Source organism: Pecten maximus, chromosome 15 (assembly GCF_902652985.1).
Source record: "Pecten maximus chromosome 15, xPecMax1.1, whole genome shotgun sequence".
In the NCBI taxonomy this organism is placed as follows: Eukaryota; Metazoa; Mollusca; class Bivalvia; order Pectinida; family Pectinidae; genus Pecten; species Pecten maximus.
In genome coordinates, this window is record NC_047029.1 from 25,313,804 (window position 1) to 25,329,400 (window position 15,597).

Sequence of the window (15,597 nt, forward strand, 5' to 3'; positions counted from 1 at the left end):
GTCTGAAATTGAAGATGGCGGAAGAAATGTCTGCTTTATATACATAATCTTCCTTTTATCAAGTGAAATCGTCCATGTTATATTTTTGCGTATGTAACTTGTGGAATATGACTATTGTGACATAATGATGGGGACAATGTTGTGTCGTCTGAAATTGAAGATGGCGGAAGAAATGTCTGCTTTATATACATAATCTTCCTTTTATCAAGTGAAATCGTCCATGTTATATTTTTGCGAATGTAACTTGTGGAATATGACTATTGTGACATAATGATGGGGACAATGTTGTGTCGTCTGAAATTGAAGATGACGGATAAAAATGTCTGCTTTTTAGTCCCCTGCCGTTTGAAAAACGGGGGGACTATAGGTTTACCCTCCGTCCGTCTGTCTGTCACGCAATAGTTGTCCGGACAACTCCTTCTAAAGTACTACTCCGATTTTAATGAAACTTGGTATACATGATCAGTATAATATGTAGTTGTGCATCCCACATTTTTTTTTCAAACATTCATTTGTCAAAATGGATGCTGGCTTCTCATTGGTTGAGGCTTGTCCGGACAACTCCTCCTAAAGTACTACTCCGATTTTAACGAAACTTGGTATACATGATCAGTATAACATGTAGTTGTGCATCCCACATTTTTTTTTCAAACATTCATTTGTCAAAATGGATGCTGGCTTCTCATTGGTTGAGGCTTGTCCGGACAACTCCTCCTAAAGTACTACTCCGATTTTAACGAAACTTGGTATCCATGATCAGTATAACCTGTAGTTGTGCATCCTGCATTTTATTTTTCGAAAAACCAATTTTCAAAATGGCCGCCGACTTCTCATTGGTTGAGGCGTGTCCGGACAATCCTAAAGTACTACTCCGATTTTAACGAAACTTGGTATACGTGATCAGTATAACACGTAGTTTAAAAAATGGGAAATAAATAGTTGCACTCCTGGTTCAGGTAGGGGACTTTGTATTGCTGTTGCAATACTATCCATCCTTGTTTTCATTATGTTTATATACAAAATCTTCCTTTTATCAAGTGAATTTGTCCATGTAATATTTTTGCGTATGTAACTTGTGGAATATGACTATTGTGACATAATGATGGGGACACTATTGTGTCGTCTGAAATTGAAGATGGCGGAAGAAATGTCTGCTTTATATACATAATCTTCCTTTTATCAAGTGAAATCGTCCATGTTATATTTTTGCGTATGTAACTTGTGGAATATGACTATTGTGACATAATGATGGGGACAAAGATGGCGGATAAAAATGTCTTCTTTTTCATTATGTTTTGAATTTAAATTTGTCGAAGTGCAGTTTTGTTTGTTTGTGTTTTGAGTTATGAGAAAAATGTATAATAGATTTGTTTTCATTTCATACAAGATTTATGTAAAATTTATGTATCAGCAAAGATACAGGTAGTAACACGAATTAATGATATCTACAATGTATGTGTTAGTATTATCTGATAGCAGTTTTTTTCAATTTGTGATTGTTTTGCCAAGTATACCTGATGTTTCTTTCAATTCCAATAATCTTTCCTTGTAAATAATTGTAAATTGTTAACACTGAAAATAAATGATCCCCCAGTTTTCAGGTCTTTGACACACACAATTATTGGTAATTATACTTAACAAATACATGAACATGTACATTTATTGTCAAAATTAAAAAAAAAAAAAAAAAACAGGAGATGAATACAAGTAAAAAAAGAACAGTGTCTATTCTTTAGCATTTCAATTCTGAAAGCAATTGCTAAAATTATCGAAAGAAACTGGATACTTTTTTGTTTCGATATCCAAGGTACTGTATCTCAGTATAGATATCATTCTCACTGTTGGTATGAAAATAAATCTGTTAAAACTTGTTATCTATATAAAGTTCCTCATATTTTTATGCAAATAATCTGGTGTCCAATTCAATTTGTGGAACAGATCTGCACCACCTCCCGCCTGGTCATGTCCCCCTGTTGGGTTTCTCCTGTAACGCTGTTGAACATGGGGATGTAGACTTTGTCTGATTTCTCCTTTGTAAAAGCATGATATTTCTTGGACAAAGTTATTCCTCAGCAACATTCGAAATGCACGACATAAATTTGCAGGCACACGACCTATCTGTTGACCTGAAAGGGGAAAAATACATTACATTACATCTTTGTATCTTTAAAAAGGAGATATATAGATACTGGGTGTATGTACATGTATTTGGACAACATTTGATATGTTTCCTTACATATTTTGGTATAAATGGATAGTGAAACAACGATTCTTCTTTCTTATATTTAGTTATTTTGCATAATGCCATGAAATCAATAAGGAAAAAAATTCAAGTTTGCCATGCCATATTGATATTTTCAATATTATCATGACCTTAATATATGTACTATCTCGAAGATAAGTTATCAATAAGTTATCAATAAACACATTGACGAATGCTTATACCAATATAAAAGTCACATATACCTGCAATATCACGCACTCTTTGCACCGGTAAACGCCTATTTATATTCTCTTGTCTTGTCACATTCTCGTGTAAATATTGAGGAATTTCATTTAGATTAGGAACCATTACTTTCATTGCTGATGAGTCATATCTGTTGTTTTCCTCAATTTCAACGCTCAATTTGATAGCTGGATCAGGACCACGATGGAATATGTGATAGCCTTTGATAATCCATTCAAGTCGAATGGTCCTGGTACCGTTATGTCGATTATAATGTTCAAAAGTGTTCATAGTTGATGATCATTGAAGATTACAACATTGAACAGTCCACAACAAAATTTTGTGTGAAAAGTTACTATAAATCATAACTTCTGTGTGATGGAATGGAAAACCGTAACTTTTTCAAGAAAAGTTATGAAAAACCATGACTTTCTTTTTAAAAGTATGAATAATAAATGCTCCCTGAATGTGTGGAAGCTAAAAGAGATGGATATTCACAACTTCTAACAAAGCGATGGTAAACCATAACTTGACCCACATGGCAAAAGTTATGGTTAGCCATACTTTTTGAAAGGTTATGGTTTACCATAAACTCCCAGACTGCATAAACATATCCAACATGTCCAAGCAATTTGCAGTAATCCAAGGGAAACAACTCCATCAATAATGAGCGTCAGTTGAGCTGGTATGATTTATCATCTGTGCCACCAAGAGGTTTAAGGTAAAACTTTGCAAATGTAGAGTCACTGCTCCAGCCTGCTGTGTTGAGAATTGTTTGAATTGGTACATTTGCTCTAAATGCAGCAGAGGTTGATGCCGCTCCGGTGCTGTGTGGGGTAAACACTGTAATAGTAATGCCCGCCTGAATAAGTATAATTTTATCCATCTGGATATAGTAGCCTTAGAAACTGGTGAATATGGTGTGTGAAAACTTATAAAAAGCTTGTTACCTTCCGAGTTGTCCCTCAAGAGTTCCGTTCTGTTGAGGTAATTTTTTAGCGTTTCCGCCACACACAGGTTTACATCATTAAACTTCCCCAGTGTTATCTCACCTTGGTGATGTCCAGGTCGGGTCGTTTTTAGAATGTCACCAAACCTGAATATACAACAAGTGTCTGCTAGGGTCACATTCCTAATATTTAGTGAATGCAGACTCTGCGCTCTTTGTCCTGTGGAAAATGCCAACAAAATAACTGTTTTATAGGTCAACATTTTCAATATTGTTGTATCCAGTTGGCGTACATAGTCCAAGACTATCTCAGTGTCCCAGGTAACATTGTTTTTCGGTAGTGCCGGTCGCAACTGAAATACTCCTTTCAGAAATCGTTTAATGTATGTGTGATTCACTCACGGCACACCATCTATGTTAACGAAGGATGACAAGGCTGATCTAGCCGTATTTACTGCACTGTAACCTATTCCCTTTTGGAATAGATGTGTTAAAAAGTTCAACACATGTCCCACATTGGGTGACAAGGTAGGTATTTGTCTCTCACCACAATATCGTACCCACTGAGACGTATAAATTTGGTATTGTCGCACAGTTCCTTGTCTCCATGATGACATGAGAATGTGTTCAGCGTCCTCCAAAAGGTCGAGGCTTTTGATGGATTCCCTGAAAGGCGACAGGCCATCAGTCTTGTTTTTGGAAGGCTGGTGGTTTGTAGGTGACTGGTGATATGCGAACGCATATCATGGGATCCCGGAGTACCTATCTGAAGTGAAGACAGAATCGTTGACAACTGCTAACTTACACACCTTTTCATTTCCGTAACATCACCTGCTTAACCGGAAGTAAATACGATAGACCGGAAGTTATACTGGGAAATTAGGTAGCAGTGTACAGTAAAAATGCCAAATTCTGAAAAATATGGCACACGCTTTAGATATGTAAACATTGCCAGTTAACCTTACATATAACCTCTAATAAAGTATATATATTTGAAATCTGTACAACATTTGCAATTTTAATAGAGCTCTGAAGGATAAGTAAACTGATATTTTCTGTGATTTTTAGAGCTGTGAATACCATGGTAACAGCTTAAAAAATTCTCAAAAATTGCAAAATATTATGATATTTGACCCAAAATGGCACAATTCTCTACACAATTTTTTTTCTGAAACCTATTTAAAATTAAATATCTCTATCCCAAAGACAGAATTAATCTTGTTTGGACATATGTTGTAAATTAAGTTTTTCCGCTATCTTACCTTTTCTGTGGGCTTCCATTTTGCGCTGTAGGCGAAACTAAATTTCCTGTGTAAACACACGTTCGGAAGATCCGGATATTTAAAATCCGGAACCAATTTATTGACTTTTGTTTTAATAAATGTGAAGCCTGTATGTACTACTTCATACTGGATATACCAATTATAGTGTACATTTATTTTTTCATTTTTTATACATATCATAATACAGGAGTTATTTGCTTAACAAAAAAATTGCCCATGGCCAGGCTGTCTTACTGTGGTGTGCTACCTTAGATCCAAAAACCGGGAAATGGAATCCGGAAAGGCTTACAATAAGGAAGGCGGAGAAAAAGATCCGGAAAAGTAAAAGACATCGTCTGTTATTAATATATTGCATGCACAAATATATAATTATATTTCTTTAGGATGTCTTATAATATGTATAAACTGAAATCATTATGAAAATTATACAAGGGTTGGTATCAAATGAGTATTGCTATCTATATCGTAAGAAAAAATAGAATGAGATCACTAGTGCGTAACCTTACCTGTGTATAGGAAATATACTCCAATTGACACTCCCAACCGAAAATAACACTGTTACACAGAACACTAACATTGTCGGGTTCTTATTTTCATTCTATAATCTATCATATTGATATGATTTACATATATATACCTTGTCCCTTGTCTCGATTGTAAGATTTATTGATTTCGGATACAAACAAAAAACAAACAAAAACAAGAAAATGCAGCAAAGCTGCTGGATAGATTCATTAAAAAAATCTTCAGAGACATATAAATCATACAGTTGTTTTATGTATCACTAATGACTAATCTCATGAGATAGTTACCATTCAAAATTTTAGTGTCATACGTATACTCGGACGTCTTTAAAGCCACATACTCCCGAACAACCTAAAATTCTAGTTGCACACATGCATTAATGGCAATCCAAGATGCTTGACTACTGGCCTGGACGCTTGACCGAGGAAGTCCTTGAGACATCAGTGTATAAAATAGCCTAATAATGCTTTCATTTAAACATATTAAAAGAATATTCACGTAATACACAGGTAACTGAACAAAATAAACAAACATAGTTAACATTCAAATCCTTTATTTTATAATGTAGCAAAATGCGTACAACACATTGATAAAATCTTAGATCGGTAAAGTTGACAATGTTCAAAAGCTAACCAGCAATCAAATAAACGTCCAGAAAATCGGAATTCGAGTCTATTCCGTTTTCTTCTCTCATTAAGTTCCAATTAATCAGTTCCTTTCCTAAGAAAATACTTGGGTTTTGACGATTCCACACACTTTTGTGTCTTTTTTTGGCAGAATCTGTCTGCGTTTTTGCAGTTCCACGCTTGCTGCGTTCCACCACTCTGTATGGACTGTAAAACCCACCGTTGCATTGTGGGGCTAATTTTCGGAGAAACTTGGTTCAGCAGCCACAGTTATTATTTTTGGGAATTCCCCGTATACTTTCATAAATACACATTTTCTTTCAGTTTCTGATTCACATCAATCTGTTAGGTATGCATCAAGTCCGAAAACTGTAAAAAGCTCAAAATGTAAACATTGATATATATGTTTCTTCGAGGGTATGTGGCTTTAAGTGCATGTCCATCCTGTAGAATCTGCAAAATACAAGTATTAAAATCTTTAACTTTGCAAGCATATAAGTGTGTTATAGTTTAAAGATAAAAATGTTAATTTCAAATGATACAAAATTTCTCTTTTGATTCATAATCCGTTTAAAATGACTAATTAATATAGTGAAAGTAGTCAATGTATCCTTTTAAAATGACTAATCAATATAGTGAAAGTAGTCAATCATCAAATTATCTCTCTTTAGAAGCATTTAAGTTCTAAACTGTGTATTACTTTCATTTACTAATTATCAAGGATAATGCATGGTGTGGGTCATGGAAAGCAATTCTCACAAGTAGATATAAATTATTCTTCCTTTCCTCGCAAACTGATTTCATCACTCAGCACAACCATTAAGCCATTGAATCAATCCATTTAATTTGAACTATCGAAAATTCATTTTGACAATCATAAAACTCTCACTAGCTAAATTTATAACCATCCGTCAAAACTATATCTATAAGAATGGACTAATATAAAGGCAAATAGTCATTAGCAACAATATTTATCAATATTACATATCCCTTAACAGCATATGCACAAATCCATTTGATAAGGTACTATCACTATCTGCATACAGAAATCAAGTCCAAATAGCTACATGTACACGCAGTGGCAAAAAAAGTGTATAAGGTATATATACTGTATACGTATAATCCATCATAACTATTTACAGAATGGATCCAGTAATTTAGTGGTAATGCGAGCGCCAGGGGTCTGGCGGCTAAAATTTTGGAAAATGAAATTATTATAGCAAATTTTGCAATCTTTCGGGAATAAGATTTCTCGTCCGAAAGAGAAGTTATTTGCTCTAGAATATACCCAATTTAGATATATCCATTCTCCAATACACTAAAATGCAACAAAAACTACAGTCAAGAACTTCTGGGACAACGAAACTGTCGTCTGTTGACTCCAGTATTAATATTCTGTGATGCACACATGACAATTTTCAATGTAAAAAGAATTGTCAGTTTTATAAATTTTAAGCAATAATTGTATCTAACAAAGAATAACAAAGAGTCTGGATGAATATTTTTCTCCGCACTTTCTTGCTAGACTTCCAGTTATTATTTCAATTAATATTCTATATTCAAATTACCGCAACTGAGCCTGCCGAAAGTGTATGTAAACATAAATATGATCGGTTCAGTATCACTTCATTCAATAAACTTTATCAATGAACGTTAAGTCAGCACAAAAAGTCTTCTATCTTACCTGAAAAGTCCATTATATCATTATTTAAAGATGTAAGTTGCATAAGAAGACCACAATTAGCTGATATAAACACTTATAAACGAACTTACCTTTCAAATTGTTGCAAAACAAACTCTCTCCTCTCTATCGCCGAGCGTCTGCTTCCACTTGGCAACCATGACAACTTGTCGATTTCCGGCTTAATCGCGAACCAACTCCAATTGTCCGACAGATATTTCTACTAAAATACTATAGAACTTCAACTACGCATTTACATTTATAATAAAATATCTATTGTATGATAATTCTCTCGATTTTAGCACTTGAAATCAGTTAATTTTTTTTTTAATTCATAAAACCCGCGAGATCTCGAAACCGCGATTTCCGGTTTACAGTTACTTCCGTTTTAGAAGGAAAAAACAGATTAAAAGCCTCTCGGCAAAGACCGGCCTCCGGCCGGCCGATCTTTGCCGAGCGCGCTTCGCGCGCTGAGGCTTTAAAAAAAAAAGATTTCTTCAGATGCACAATTTGTAGTTACAATAACAGACACAAAAGAAGACGAATATGCTATGAATTGACAGTGCATGAACGACCAGTGGTTATGTAACAGATCGAAACATACTAAAATATTTATATTTCCACTCAATTCAGACTCAATGAACCTACCACAGTTAACTCGAGTCATTTTTCAATGAACTATATCAAGTCCGGCGTAGGAATACATTTGTCAAGCTTGGACTATATTTTTTTTAATTCCTTTTCAAAAGTGATCATATTTATATGAAATAAATTCCTTTAAAACTAATATTTGTTTTAATTCGCTATTAAGTTTGTTCACGAAAGAAATCCTGAAAGTATTAACCATATGTAGATGAAGAGTGATGACGAATAAATGAATGAATGAATGAATAATCTTTGTTTCCTCCAATTACATGAAGATTAATTTTTCATACAAACATTATACAACACAAACAATATATACAAATGATATATGCATCACGTGACTAATACAAAAACATGTCCATAGAAAAGTAGTTGAATCATATGATATACAATTACATGACCTCCTTCATAGTTTTTTTTCAAGTTAATTGAAGGTATATTTACAAGTTTGGACATTTTTCCTCATTTTCATCCTCATCGGCTCTATCATTTTTGCAATATTAACATAATATTGCGCCAATCTTCACAATTTATACTTTGTGTTGCATCATTTAATCCGCCAAGTAAAAGAGCCAGTATTTCATTTTCATTTTGATTAAAAAGTTGAACTAATTCGGTGACAGGTAGAAATCCTGAAAGTATTACAAATTGTAACCTTATGTAGACGAAGAGTGATGGCGTACATTATTATTGTACATTTCGGTAAGTTCCGTGGTAGACTTGCACAAGCCCGTAGTTGTCAAAGACAAAACATCGATATCGTACAAAATATAAAAAAATATAAATATAAGGATTGAATAAAGTTATGTTGAGGTGTATGGGGGTATAAACCTAAATAGGTCTTGAGACAAATTTATTATGAACTGCTTCGCATCGCAGTTCATATAATTTGTCTCAAGACCTATTGAGGTTTATACCCCCATACACCTCAACATACATTATTCAATCATTAATTTATCATATTCTTGGCACGGTTTCAAGTTAATTCACGCCATTGCACCTGATCACGTGATCTTAGATCAATTACTATATCCATTTACCAATACAAATTGAAAAGGGAGGCGTCATGGGATCAAGCGGAAGCACAAGGATGGAAGGTTTGTACCCACAATCTTAAATATATCATAAACAGTTATGCGGGGAATCCATCGAATCAATGTTCGACAACAAAACCATTTGTTTACACTGAAAATATTGCACATTTCCTTTAAAGAATGTAAGCTATTTCTTACTTCCTTGTTGATATAAATACTTGCCAATTTGACTAACAAGTTTAAGTGGCTGTGTACTGCATTTCATTTATGATATCTATAAGGTCAAGAAAGATGAAACTCATTAAACCTTGATCGTTCCTTTTGTGCCACAATGGATTTCATTATCTATATCTTTGGACGTATATATGTGCCATCCAAGATAACTGAATCTTTATTTCATTATATGACCTTTGTGAAAGAGGTTTGTTTTCAGAAACGGTTTCCGAATGGTAAGATTTTTTAAACCAAGATATTTAGATGTGAAAATCGTGATTAACGCTGAGGTAACCATATCGAACGTTTTGAAGACCAGTCTTACGAATATCATTAATTGCATCAAGCTGGGACCAAGATTTAAATGTTTTGGAATTAATCTTAATCAAGATGAATTCATTATATTTTAACTACATTTTGAATAAATGATAGATGCTGCTGACGCACAGTTCATGAATAAAGTGACCAACTGCCGATCAGTATAAATATTACCTTACAGTCCTCATCGAAGAGAGACGCAAAGTCGAATTGGGGCTTATCCACTCGAACAACAAAAACTGCTTAACACCGCCAGAAGATATTTTAATGGAGAACGACTCTCCATATTAACTTGCAAATTTGGATGTAAGCGAGTGCTAATGAGATGATTTGAGGAGTCAGTAGGACACCACATTTTGATATTCAGTTATAGAATCAAGCATGCCGAAGAAGGAAGAGGCGATAGATTGCAGGGCAAACAAACTGTACATAGTCTATCGGAGCTTGCACCATAGAGCAAACTACCAACAGATGCAACTGAATTTGTCAGGTTCCAATTCATCTGAGAGACTTTGACAGGCTGAGACCACGATGACACCAACTAGTCTTGACTTTTCATTTAGTCCAACTGTAATAGGGTGATTAATGTCATGCTTTATATAATTTGTATGTATATATTTTATTGACTTGTGTTATTTATTTATTTGTGCCCATATTGTTCAGTGTGTGTGTAACAGAAGAGGTGTTTGTGTGTTATAGATTACAGGGAGTGATTCTTGCTGACTTACCTGTATGTCTATTTTTAAATTACCTTACCTGTATAGTTATATTTTTATATATCACATGACGTACATGTGATAGGTTTTTATACTTTTTATTGGTCAAGATATTATAATAGCCTTTGGTCAGTTTGGCGGGAATCTCTTTGTAAGGATAGTTAGTTCTCTACAGCCTGCCAAACTGATAAGACCCATACATATATTGAGTCGGACATTTGTGACAAAGGACCGAAAGACAGAATTTATAGGTAAGTTATGGTTCTAATGAATTATTATTGTTTCAATTTATTGTATCTAACTAGCTTATGGTGTAGATTTGCTATGAACTTTATAAGTTTGGCATTTAAGTTGAATTATTATCTTTATTCAAAATCTCTATTTTGAATTGTAACTTTGTATTATACAGAGTAGTATTTTTCAGTAATATATATATATATATGAGTACTGGTTAAATTAATCCATTATATATGTACAGATCTGCAGTATTTTAGAAAGACCTGGTTTTATGCATTTTTTAGATTGTCATAAGAAACATGGAATACTGGTGATGATATGAGGTTGAAACGGCTCTGTGCCATACACAGGTGAATACCTTCTTATTGTATTATAATATTGTGTAACTAGTATGGTTGATTGATTGATTGATGGGGCTTAACGTCCTTGTTCCGGTTATAACCGAGCCTAGGACACTAACTAGTATGGTTGATTGATTGATTGATGGGGCTTAACGTCCTTGTTCCGGTTATAACCGAGCCTAGGACACTTAACTAGTATGGGAGAATCCAGTTTATTTATTTATGTTGATACAGATCTCTTTGTAGGTGATTTGTACTAGAGTAGATCTTTCGTCTCAAAGATAAATTTCATGTTAAATGTATATGATCTATATTTATTGTTATTTCAATAAGATCGCTGTAAAGATAATTATTACAAAGTTAATATCGTAGTTAAATGTAATTGCATGTGTCCAGATAGCTTATATTTCGTGTTTAGCATAACTAGTGTGATTCGCGAGTTATCTCCCTTGATCGTATTCTGTAATGTATGTGTTTTGTGTAATTTTAGTCTTTTATGCTTGTTACAGAGTGTAGGTGTTTTAACCTACTGAACTTGTCAAAATAAAGAACTCACGACAAACAAATAATGTCCAAGTGGTTATTTGATATCCCCGGTTACATGTGGAGCCCCCAGTGAGGAATATTCATCGACAGTACAAGCGTCACCGACTGTGTTTCCGACAGTGTGTTTCACGTGTGTATATTCAAGCGTCCATAGGACGGAGACTCAATTTTATGTCATTCTTGCTGAGATGTGCTGCCCTGCTTGATCCAATCACTTTAGTGATTCAGACTTTCCAATATGGCGGCATATTGTGTGTTGTGAAATTCTATGATAGTTATTTTGGTGGAAATTTTGGTGTTCCCAGCTGAAGAACAAGGTAATTCGTAGTATTTGCTGACAAAAAACATTTATCAGAAATTGCAGAAGCTGTGTTTACTTGAGACATTGGTTGCCAGTCCGTATTTATATTGACATTTGTTTTCACGTCGTTTATAATACGTTTATAATAATTTGCATGTGATCCCAATTTGTTAATTTATTGATATAGTGCATGTAACGTTGAAGTTGATATAGAATTGTATTGAATATAGTTGTATTTTCTTGTAGATTTTGATTGATTGTGTTCATATTTATTTTTTGTTTGATCATATTACTGGTATTTCATTTTTTTTTTTTACAAATTCACTTAGGAAAATACTTATGAGTTAGAAGAAATTGGCTGTATTTTTTTTTTATACATTTTTGTTATAATTCACGCTTGTATTTCTGCCTACTGCGGTAGATAGCAAGACAGTGACTTAGACCTGACCACGACTGATTGTTTTTTTTTTGTGCTCGACTTTGTTGGAATTAGATTAGATTGTCTTATTTAATTTTCATAATAATTTTGGTTTAAGTTTTGTTTATTTTTGTTTATTTTCTTTTAATTCATATTTACTCTGAAATTTGACAATTTTTTTTTTCTCCCTTCCTTAAAATTTCAGATAAGTTTCTACTTTAGATTAAATTAGTTGTTACTTTTAGTTAGTTGTTACTCGCAACTAGTCATTATAATTAGGAATTTAATCTTATATTCTTCGAATGGATTTTTGTGTGTGTGTCTGTGGGCTTTGTTTACAGTGTTTACTTAAATTTACTTTGATATAAACATTGTTGCTGTTGATGCTGAATATACCAATCCTTTATTCAGACAGGTAAGTATCAAATACTGTGCATGTCTACAGAAGTATAACTTGTCTTTTGCTTGATATTTTTTTTTCAGGATTGGACTTTCATTTATTTCAGTATTTTGATTTATTTCTGCTTTTAAACTGTCTTCTTGCATCTTATTGGACTTTTGTTTTTCACAGATTTTGATTCTGTAACCTTTGAAGAACTTTCAATTTCCATGAGATATTGTGTCAAACTTTAAGTGCTCATTGAAATATGAAACCCAGTTGGCAGGCTTTGGTTTCAGCAAACCTGGACACTACCAAGTGAAGGTCTACATCAAAATCTCGATATGCAAGCGACGACATCCGGTCACATCGCATGGTAGACCTCAGATAGGATTTTACCCTTCGCATGATGCTGAACGATCGTTCGGCCGAGGCTGAATTGACAGGCATACAAAGGAGTATCTCCAGACATCGATATACATTTGACCCGGGACGTAAAAAGACTATTTCGAAAAAAAAATGAGGTGGACGCCCGGGCGTACGAGTGGACGCCTGGCTACGCGCCTGACGCAAATAGAAATGTTTTGATGTGAGCAAACTTTGCAACTTGACGCTGTCAGGTGCTTTGGATTAAACAGGCATCAATGTGTTTTACAGAATAAAAATCATTGATCAAGGCAGATGTCTTAGGCTCCATGTGTTCATAATGGTGGTATATATCTTGTGTTATGTTTATGCTAATCTGGTCGGTGAGATCTCTTTCTATTTCATGTACGGTCAAAGGGTAGATAACTCTTTTTCCGGATATTTTAGTTCCTTTTCATTCTTATTTAATTAGTTTATAATTTATTCCGGAATTAGTCCGTCCAGCCTTTTTTGTTGCTTTGAATGGAGATGAAGAAAATAAACATGGTCGACACACATACATCGAAGCTGACCTTATGTTCCCCCCATAGGCCCAAATTTACCCCTCTCACAGCGCGACAACATGGTGGAGAATCTAAATTGAGAACAGCGAGACAGAAAGTGGTAACTTTACGGTGCTTTGGATTCTCTTTCAATTTAATTTTTGTGTTAGCTGATCCATTTTCGTTTTTTTTCCCGCCATGTATAGTTGAGTGTAGACTAAAGGTTACACCCAAGTGCACTCCGTTGGACTCCAGGTAAACTTGGAGTGCACTCCGTTTGGACTCCAGGTAAACTTGGAGTGCACTCCAGGTAAACTTGGAGTGCACTCCAAGTGGACTCCGAGTCTACCTGGAGTCCTATAAGACACCATGCCTACCCCAGTTCTATAATCAGACTATATCATATATATATATATATATATATAGGGCAAAGAAGTAATTCAAACAGTGTGAACAATAAGACTTGTTAAATTTTCGAGGCAATCCGCCCCTTTATCAAAACACAAAAAATTACAAATACAATCACATAATATATATAAGAAGTACTGGAAATACAATAAAATACAATAAGAATAATGTTTTAGTAACTGGAGAAACCCCAATGAACCCTTCAGCAAATTAAACGTGGGCCGAAGGCGGATACTAGCGTGACTGCATCATGTTCAACACTAGAACTCTATGCGACCAACGGCAGAGATATTTTGAATTCCCCCGCACGTGAAAGTATATCAAAGAGTTCAAAGACGATTCGTCCCTAAATACTGCTAGTGGACGACATTGCATTGATATCAGATTTCAGAATAAAAAATGTTGCATTATCGTCTCTACAGTGATTGATTAAATATCGTGTACAAAGTCTGAAAAACTTTAGAAAAATATGTTTTATAGAGAGTGGTGTGAAAAAACTGAAAAATATGTTTTAGATCATTAGAATTATAGAGAGTGGTGTGAAAAAACTGCTACGAATATTTATCAAGACTGAAAATATAAGAAATACGAATGCCGAAGTGTCCCTACAGGACGCTACGAGGAACAGACGATTCGGGCCAACTCGGACCAAGATGCTGTTGCATGATGGCGGGAGGCGACTAAATGTGAGTCTCAAAAGAGCAACAATGAATAGATGCCCCAATATATGTATATATATATTAATACTTTGATGCTTTTAATATAACTTACATATAAATAAATAGATATTAACAAATTACTTTTGTTCTGTTAATATTACTATTAACATTTGTTTAATCTACTAGGAATATTTCTTTTATTGTTAATACTTGGTAATAATGCCTACATGTTAAATTTATATTTATTAAGATCCATAAAAGACAGTTATACAATTTATGCTATAATTGTAACAATATGTTATAATGATGTACATCAATAATAGTCTTGTCGGTAGTTGGCGTAAAATTTATGCTATAATTGTAACAATATGTTATAATGATGTACATCAATAATAGTCTTGTCGGTAGTTGGCGTAACTTGTCGCTACATAGCAATTAGTATAACTATTGATTCAAGAGTTATTAGGATGTTGATTCAAGCGTCTATGCCATGCTGGATGATATGTAATAAACCAGTCACAGAGAAGTCCAGTCTCGGAGAAGTTTATAAAGGCATAGCTCCTTGCCATCTTGATACATGGTGTCAAAGGCGGTCGCGAGTGATGTTTACGAACATTCAAGGTGAGAATTTGGATGAAAATAGACTGTGTTAAATCACAAGATCTTTGTTAATTCACGGATCGTCGTATGACAACTCGCTCCTTGTTATGCAGTCTGATTCTGACGAAAATACTGACAGTTGGAACACTGAAAATAGAGATATATCCAATATGGCACTTCACAGTAATATACCGATGCCGCCCCAACTACAAATGGGTTCTGGGTCTGAAGCCCCGCAAGCATGGAAAAAATGGAAGCAAATCTGGGACAGCTACGCAATCGTTTCAGATTTGGCGGGAAAAGACTTTTATAACCTGTATTGGACTTGAAGGTCTAGAAATTTACAATGGACTTCCTTTGGAGG

General features: G+C 34.4%; 1 protein-coding gene and 1 long non-coding RNA gene across 2 annotated transcripts; one reads left to right on the forward strand and one right to left on the reverse strand.

Moving 5' to 3' along the window:
- Positions 1-1,029: 1,029 nt before the first annotated feature.
- LOC117343104 lies at positions 1,030-4,205 on the reverse strand. The gene is made up of 2 exons (XM_033905413.1): positions 2,467-4,205; positions 1,030-2,126 (listed from the first exon to the last, which is right to left on the reverse strand). The coding sequence occupies exons 1-2, from the start codon at positions 2,735-2,737 to the stop codon at positions 1,876-1,878; spliced, it is 522 nt and encodes a 173-aa protein (XP_033761304.1). The 5' UTR covers positions 2,738-4,205; the 3' UTR covers positions 1,030-1,875.
- Positions 4,206-10,945: 6,740 nt separating this feature from the next.
- On the forward strand, positions 10,946-13,331 carry LOC117344305. Its single transcript, XR_004536148.1, has 3 exons — positions 10,946-11,023; positions 11,524-11,877; positions 12,851-13,331. It is a non-coding gene; the product is annotated as an uncharacterized LOC117344305 (long non-coding RNA).
- Positions 13,332-15,597: the final 2,266 nt, after the last annotated feature.